Source organism: Pangasianodon hypophthalmus, chromosome 3, assembly GCF_027358585.1.
Source record: "Pangasianodon hypophthalmus isolate fPanHyp1 chromosome 3, fPanHyp1.pri, whole genome shotgun sequence".
Classification (NCBI taxonomy): domain Eukaryota; kingdom Metazoa; phylum Chordata; class Actinopteri; order Siluriformes; family Pangasiidae; genus Pangasianodon; species Pangasianodon hypophthalmus.
Window position 1 is genome coordinate 32,096,818 of NC_069712.1, and position 8,699 is coordinate 32,105,516.

Sequence of the window (8,699 nt, forward strand, 5' to 3'; positions counted from 1 at the left end):
GCTTTAAGAGAAAGTGCTAAAACATCTAGAAGTCTTTCTAACAAGTCCTTCTTGTTAACCGATTTCTTTTTCAGAAGACAGTCATGAAGCATATTTGCCATCTTGAGAGGTTCTCTGTATTTCTTTATTTATTTATTTATCTTATTACCTCTGTGCTTTGTGTCAGCAATATCTCATCCACTAAGAGCTGAGTTAGCTACTACGGCTTTTCTGTAATCTCTAGATACAGTATTGATGGGTGACTTGCAAATGATTCCTTGATTTTTTTCAAACGACTCCTTTAAGTGAATTAGATGACTCACTTTGCAAGTACAGACTCAGTGTGTTGACTTACATAGCACTATCCTGTACACTAAGAGCTAAATCATCTAATTATGCAACTATGTCTTTTATATAATATTCTTTGGGGAAAGAAAAGTATTGATTGGCGAGTCATTTTTACATGACTCCTTTAAGTGAATTAGGTGAATCACTTTGCAAGTAGAAATTGGTTAATTATGTAAAATATTATTTATGCTAAACGTTTTGTTTGTTTGTTTGTTTTTCATTTTGCAGTCATGTACTATACTACGATTAAATTTTATCTAATCTTTGTAAAAAAAAAAAAAAAAAAAAAAAAGTACTAATGGGCAGTTCATATACAATTTGTTGTTTTTCATACAACTCCTTTAAATGAACTAAGCGAATCACTTTGCAAGCAAAATGAATCTACACACTTAAAGAAACTTTTATATCTTATATCTTAATGATATAAACATTTAATTTTGTAACATTTCAATCATCTTTAGTGGTCTGATGGTGGAAACTGTAGCCTGCACAATTTCTCTGAGTGACGAATCAACCTAATCAAAATCTTGCACCATTTGATTCATTACACAGTGAAAAAAGAATCGAATCACTAAAGTAAGTCATAATGACCACTGCTAGTATTGATGTATATGGTCTCAAATGACTCTGGATTTTCTTGAGTGGGGTCTGAACTGCACTGTATGACTCCTTTAAGTGAATTATTTCAATCACTATGCAATCTATGAGCTAAATTACCTGATTATGTAAAAAATTATTTAATGCTAAAACCTTGTTCATTCTGTAATCAGCTACTAAGACTTTTATCTAATATATATATATATATATATATATATATATGTATTAACAGAAATGTTGGGCAATTCATAAATGATTTGCTTTTTTTCAAATGACTCCTTTGTGTTTTTGTCAGCACAAAGACTTTCACCCACACACTTAAATAACCAAACTTTAATGAAATTAGATTTAATGAATTAAATCTAGTCATCTTTAGGGGGGTTTGGTGGTGGAAATGTGGTAGTACTTCTACATGCTGATCTGCCTGACAAATCAACTGAATCAAAACTTGCGCCATTTGATTCACTTAAACCGTGGAAAAAAGAATCGAAACTTTGAAGTGAGTGAGAACTTTTCTCAGACAATTGCATATGAACATCAATTCGGTCTCTTTTCTGTTTTTTGCTTAATTTGCTTAATTTGCTTGTGTGTGTGTGTGTGTGTGTGTGTGTGTGTGTGTGTGTGTGTGTGTGAGTCTACAGCTCAACTAGTTTCTCCTCCACATGATCTGTGAGAGTGGGAGTACGTTACGCAGTGTGTGATAGTGATGCTAATGAATGCTCTAGAAGCTTAAGCACATAGCAGGGGGGTAATAGCAGCATCCCACGGGCTTCTGGCTCGCTGTGGAGTTTTTATGACCCGGAGAGGGACACACAATACACGAGCCACTTTTTAGTGTCTCTTTAACTACCTCCTCCCCTCTCCTCCCTCTTCCACTCTCGGCAGGACGATTTCGCACTTTGCGCTGCCCTCGAATGTCTTTGGTCGGCACTGAATTGTGCCTAGTTTACCATTAATGCGGACGGCGTTGACATTTACACACACACATGCTGACTCTTATAATCATTCCTGGTGATGTGAGGAGTGCAGAAGAGCAAAGAGAGCGAGTGGAGGGATCATAAACGAGACATAAAGAGAGCCACAATGTCAAAGGCAGCAAAGAGCTATAGGATAATGTGCAATAATCATGTAATAAACTATGTATTGCCGCAGTAAACATGCAGTTACAGGCTTCAGACATGGTAATGCTAGTGATTTCTATAGATTCCACTTTCTTGCTCATCACTGATCAAGCAATATTTTGTAGTCTCATCAACAAAGACGGTACAAGTATTCCAGTTATGACCACAAATACACATAAAATTTATATTAAAATGTGAAACGTGTATTTATAGATGTGTGTTTGTCTTGCTATACTACCTACCATGAAAATAGATTTAGATCAAAGTTTATTTATGCAGATATTAGTAAGTATAGAAGTTAAGAGAATTTTTTTTTAAAAGCTGTGAGTTGAAATACAAATAAAATAAAAGTAAGGGAAGAATAAAATGCAAAAAGACACGTTGGGTACATAATATAAAATAAATAAATAGTAGAACTGAATACTGAACTGTACACGTATGTGCAAGCATGATATGATAAGAATTACGGTAATTTCAGTAAGCAGAGATATGAAGCTAACAGTTATACAAAGCCTTTAGGCTAGTAATTTAAAACGGTAATACTTAAAACAAAAATATAACAGAACAACTACAGATGAAACCAGATGAAATTTAATAAATGCCTTTTTGAGCTAAGATTTATTAGAATTTTACCACCAGCGTCTTTGGTACTTTGGTTCATATGGGTCTGTTAAAACAAAGTGTATTAGTTAACATCATCACATTAAGTGATGAACATGAACCATAAAAAAGTCCTTACACACTTCTGTGAAGTCTTGGACAGTCATTACAGTGTGTGAGTATGTGGGCATAAGGACTTTCCACTAATGTGCGAATATTGTCGGCTGAAGTTAATGTGTATGCATGTGTGTGTGTGTTGTGTTTGGGGGGGTGTATTTGCTAAGGAGGGGGTGTGTGTGGGTGTGGGTGAAAGTGTGTCCCCTCTGTTATTGGCTCCAGGTCTCCAGTCACATTATGCATCTCATTGTGTCTTTGTGGGTGAGAGGTCTATAAAAAGCCGGGCTGTAGGGATTCGGTCAAACCAGAGAGCCTTCACTGACACGCACTCACGTAGACAGAAGAGAGGACAGGGTGTGTGTGCGTTCCAGTTCTGCTATACCAAAGTGGTCTACTATTCAGGTTTGCCAAGTTGAGTGCCGTTAAGAGGTTTTTGTCTGCAGAACGTTGATCTTTGCTTCACTCGTGAAAGACGTTTTGGGAAGACATTTTGACCCCCAGGATATTCACACCTTTTTGTCAAGTATCAATTTTGTTCTGATCTGCTGAGATGGATTCCGACACCGGTTCCACCTGCAGTCGCTCCTCATCACCAGACCTCGCCGTCGACTCCGGTTTCTTCTCCAGCAAGATGTTCCAACAAGCCGGGAAAGCCTCCAATGGATCTCCGGCTTCTGAAGGGAAAAGCCGGAACCGTCCAGAGCTCTCCAAAGAAGACCTTCAGGAGCTGCGTCTCAAGGTGAACAGCCGTGAGCGGAAACGCATGCACGACCTCAACCAAGCCATGGACGGCCTCCGCGAAGTCATGCCGTACGCCCAAGGCCCCTCGGTGCGCAAGCTCTCCAAGATCTCCACCCTTCTCCTGGCACGCAACTACATCCTCATGCTCTCCAGTTCCTTGGAGGAGATGAAGAAGCTAGTGGGCGAGGTTTACGGGTCCAGTGTGGCTCAAAACCATGCCACAAGGCCCGTCTTAGCTCCATCCCAGCTTCCCCTGCACCCTCTGGCCCAGTCCTTGCACTCTTTGGCAGGTGGAGCTGCGGCCGTGAGCTCCACCCCCCTTCAGCACACCAGCACGCACACGGCGACGGCTCAAGCTCCCCATTCTCCTCCATCAGCGGGATATCTGGGCTTCCACGCGCCACCAATTCCAAGCTTACTGAAGGACCCGCTGCATTTGGCCAGCTCGTACAGGCACTTCCCTGGCATGCCGTGTCCGTGCTCCCTGTGCCAACCTTTACCAGTGTCCACGGCCAGCCTGCATGGCCTTTCCATGAGCAAGTGAACCAGAAAACGTCCAGAACACAAAAAGTTCTCTAATCTAACCATGGACTCAAAGCTTGTAGCAAAGATCTTCTGAAGGTTTATAATGTACATAATGCTCTGCTCCTCGAGAAAAAAGTGTTTTGCATTGTTACAGGATCGATAAGCTTGCTGTATCTCAAGCGTAAAAGCCAAATGTGAATAGTATGTGAAGTTTTGTACAGTTGATTTTTGTACAGTTTTGTACATGATTTCGTAAATTAAAAGTTTATTATTATTAAAACAGCATTTCATCTTCTTTCTTTTAACATTTGTCAGCAATAATGACCATTCAAACCAGCCAAGAACGGTAAATCAACCCGACAAACATATAAGGTTTAAAGCTAGGAAAAGCTAGGATTCTTTCTCACTGCACTTCCTTCTCCCATTTTAGGAGTCAGCTTTAAACGTACCTTTTCTCTCAACACTTCCCTTTCTTCTTTCTACTTGTATTTATTCATACATTTGTAGCACAGCCTTAAGTGTTAAAAAGTCACTATATAAATGGAAGCCAGTGTTAATTATATTAAAATACATAAATAAAATGAGGTATGTTAATCATTTATGATGTAATAATATCAATATTAGCACTTCAGCCATATTTCTAATACAATTTCAAATTATCATTTTATTTACGTTAAAAATCCAATGGGCTACTAAGCAGTGTGTGTGTGTGTGTGTGTGTGTATGCAATGCAAGTTTCTATCCTGTTTACTGCTTTCATGCTATTCTGATAAAAAAAATGATCATGTGTATCTTTGTATGTGCATATAATAAGGGCTAAACTATAATTATACATTAACATGTTATTTAAAGAGAGGAAGATCGAAGTGTAAAAGCAAATACAAAGACTTGGAAATGTGACATGCTAAAGAGCTGTCAGGGGCGGCAGCTGCTAACTATACGTGTGTGTGTTTTATAGAATCGAACACCATATGTATCACACCTTTACAAAGTCTTTACAGCAATATTGGCCACGATATATTTGTGCACGCAACATATGCAGCAACACTTACTTACGCTAGCTAGCATGTGCTATGTGCTGCTAGTCAAGCTTTAAAAAAAAGGCTGTACAAAGGCTAGTTAATGCAACAGAGAGAGTCAGAGGAGCCCATCAGTCGTGAACGCCCAGCGGGCAGCGCCAGGGAAGAAAGGAGGAGGCCGTCGCCAGGTTGGCGCGTCTCTATTGTGTCCCACACACAGGGGACAGGGACCGTTTCTTTTCATGTGCACGCGGGAAGATTTGTCAATGTCCAACAAAGCTGCGGCCATATTCAGCCCTCAGCCGCTGTCATTAATTACGAGACGGTCTGGCATCTGCACGCGGACATTTGTTAGACGGAGAGTGGAGAGAGGATTCAACTAGTTTCTGTTTGTGATATGAAAAGCAGAGACTAACAGCATGCACATGAATAATATCATGAAATACGGACAATGCCGTTAGATTATTTAAGGTTCTGAGTAAGAAAGACATTTTGTTTTATTCCTAAGAGCCACGAATTATTTTATACGAATTACTATCGAGTCAATTCAACTAGTTGCTAATCACTTTTGGTATACTCTGGGGAGAAAAATGGGATAACAGTATAAACAATTGTATGTATGTAATATGTAATAATTGAACGAAAAAACAAACATTGATGAGGTTATGAGTAAGAAGTAAGTTGTTGTTACTTATGATACACTCTGGACGCTGAGATATTAATGTGTGTAATGATTATATGAATCACTGATGATTATAAGCTAAAGGCAATAATGCTCATTGTGTGTGTGTGTGTGTGTGTAAATAATTTTATTTCCACAACAGTTAGATTTTATTTTTAACTTTTAATTAGAATGAACTAGTTTTTGCTTAAGCTATAAGTGAAATACGGATTTAATTTCATAATATGAAAAAATATTCACAATAAGATTGCATTTTAAAAGAGGGAAAAATGTAAAAATTTTTTGGACTAAATTTGACTAGTTTTTACAAATCATATCTAATACGTGATGAAAATGGGGCATTTATTGTACTGTCATTACTGTACACTAATTATATAATGAATTTTTAAATAATTTATTGTCATCACATTTTGTTTATTTCAGTAAACGTTTATTAAAAATATATAGTCATTACTTAAATGGCATTAATGAAATATTGAATAATTACCTGAAATGTATTTTGGATTTAACTGTAAACAGACTTTTTTTTTTTTTAGACCCAAGACTGAGTGGCACCTAAAAGAAGTCCCCTACGTAATTCAATAAATAAAATGAAATGAAATTAAATTATATTAAAGGAAAATTTAAATAAATAAATAAATCTTGTAGTATAACTCAGCATTTTTAATTTTAAAAATGCCATTTGTATGTTTAATTTTTTTATGTTTAGAACTGTAATATGGTCTGTTTTCCTCGTTGTGCTTCCCTTAATACGTAATGTTTTCTGTAATGTAAGAGTGAATTGTATAACATGTAACACATATGTGTTATTAATAATTACTAATAATAAAATTAGCTTTTGGAAATTTAATGCATAAACACTGATAAAGGATCTTTGGCCAATATATGAGCAGTATTATGAGAATATTAGATCCTGGAGGTCTTCATTTACTCTGTCCTTTTTACACACTTGCACACACACACACACACACACACACACAGAGCATTTCTCAGGAGCCAAATCGTCCGTGAAGAATACACGCTCGTCCTTGCAGGACTCTGCGTCCTGATGAAGGCGAGATCAGAGGAGAAATGAAGAGATGGTTCTTCTCTCCTCCTCCCTCTGTCCACAGCTTTCAAAGGCCCGGGACAATGACATCTCGCTCGTGGGACAAAAAGTGAGGGCAGGGGGCCTCCTGAAACACAGATCCCCCCCTCCTCCTCACACTCCTTCCTTCTTTCTGTCCCTCTTTCTCTCTGCATTTCATCATGGTAACAAGCGCCGTCAGGCCGCAGAGGGATCTGACACTCAAGGCCACACAAAAGCGGTTAGCTCCTTTATTTATGGGCCCATTGACATGGCTAAGAGGCTCCGTCAGCTGGAGGACGTCCCAGCGGGGGGAGGCAGCTGCCAGCCTGGATGGAGAAGGGGATTGTGGGATACTGGGAGCCCGCGGGTTCCCCCTCGCCTTCAGTCCGGAGCACAGGTGGGAATGGGAAGCTAAACACATTGTGGGGGATTAGTCGGCCCGCTGCAGAGGGATAATTAGACACATTGACTCGTGCAAAGCTGGTGTTTCCTGATCGGAGGCAGATGGACCGGGTCCGCAGAGAGACCGTAACATCTGAGGTGTTTCATGGACGCTTGGCCAGAGGTTGAGATGGTATTATTAAAGGTCTACATTTAAATTTATTCATTTGGCTTACGTTTTTATCCTGATCCAGTCAAGGCATAATAAATCTGAGCATTCTTTCCTTAAGAGCTTAGGTTCTGGGCTTTGAACTCACAACCTTATGACTCTATCCAAACCAGATAATACAATGATTAAAAAAAACAAAATCCTAACATATCTTCAGTAAGCGTTTATCCAGGTCAGGTTCACGGCGGATCCGGAGCCAGTCCTAGGAACACAATCTCTGGACACTCACTCATTCACACCTATAGCAATGTAGAGTCCCCAATCCACCTACTGGCATGTTTTTAGGAGATGGGAGGAAACCGGAGATTCCAGAGGAAATCCATAGAGCCACGAGGAGAACGTGCGAAACTCCATACAGACAGAAACACAAGTTCAGATTAATTTCTATAACAGCAGCTCCCACAGTAGTTCCAGTTGCAAGGGAACAAATCACAGGTTTATACAGTATTAATGTACTCATACTAATATGTTTTGTTTCTATAGAAACAACTTACACAGGGACTTGTACAGTGGACCATCCACATAAACGGATTAAAATGACATGTTTGTTTAGTATTTCTGTAAGGAGTCTCCAGTGTCAGCACATTTTTAACACTCAGTCATAAAGCTGGGGTTTTAATGTTTTCATCACAGGAAAGTCTTCATGAAGAGAAGAAGAGACGTTGAGGTTTTGCAGTTTCTCTGTGATTGATAACAGGAAGTCACTTTTTTGACGTTCCACGACATAAAATTACAACATGCCATTCTTTAATTAAAAAATATATATATTGTAAATGTTGTTAAATTGCTGCGGTATGAGAATAATGAAACACGTGAGTGTGTTGGTGTGACGTGGCCCGTCACTGCTATTGTTTGCTGCATTTTTATTATTTGCTTTATGGTTACAATTGGGATTAAATATGTAATAAAGGCTCTATAAATTATTTTTGTTTCTTATAAATGTTCAGCCTTTTGCTCCGAAGCCCATTTCAGACTGACCTCTGCTCCAGATGAACGAGCGAGTGAAGTTAAAGGACTTGGATCAATGAGAAAAACGAGTGCAGCCTGCTGTGGCCCCGAGGCTGGTCTAACTGAGTTAATTAGGGAACTGAAGGACCCAATTAGTGGAATTGTGGGGCGGGGGAAGGACATATTGTGTAACAAATGCACATATTGCGCAGCTTCTGGATGCAGCGCTGCTTCAATTAAAAGAGGGAGGACTCGTGACCCCTTAAACTGAGCTTCCTCTCACTCTTACACACACACACACACACACACACACATACACACACAGAGCGCATACTGATGAGCA

General features: G+C 39.2%; 1 protein-coding gene and 1 long non-coding RNA gene across 3 annotated transcripts in view; one reads left to right on the forward strand and one right to left on the reverse strand.

Annotated features, from left to right (window-relative positions):
• Positions 1-8,699, reverse strand: part of LOC128316996 (uncharacterized) — a 139,176-nt gene that overhangs the window by 19,547 nt on the left and 110,930 nt on the right. The window lies entirely within an intron of this gene.
• olig4 (oligodendrocyte transcription factor 4) lies at positions 3,052-4,308 on the forward strand. Its single transcript, XM_026939501.2, has one exon. The coding sequence runs from the start codon at positions 3,313-3,315 to the stop codon at positions 4,045-4,047; it is 735 nt and encodes a 244-aa protein (XP_026795302.1). The 5' UTR covers positions 3,052-3,312; the 3' UTR covers positions 4,048-4,308.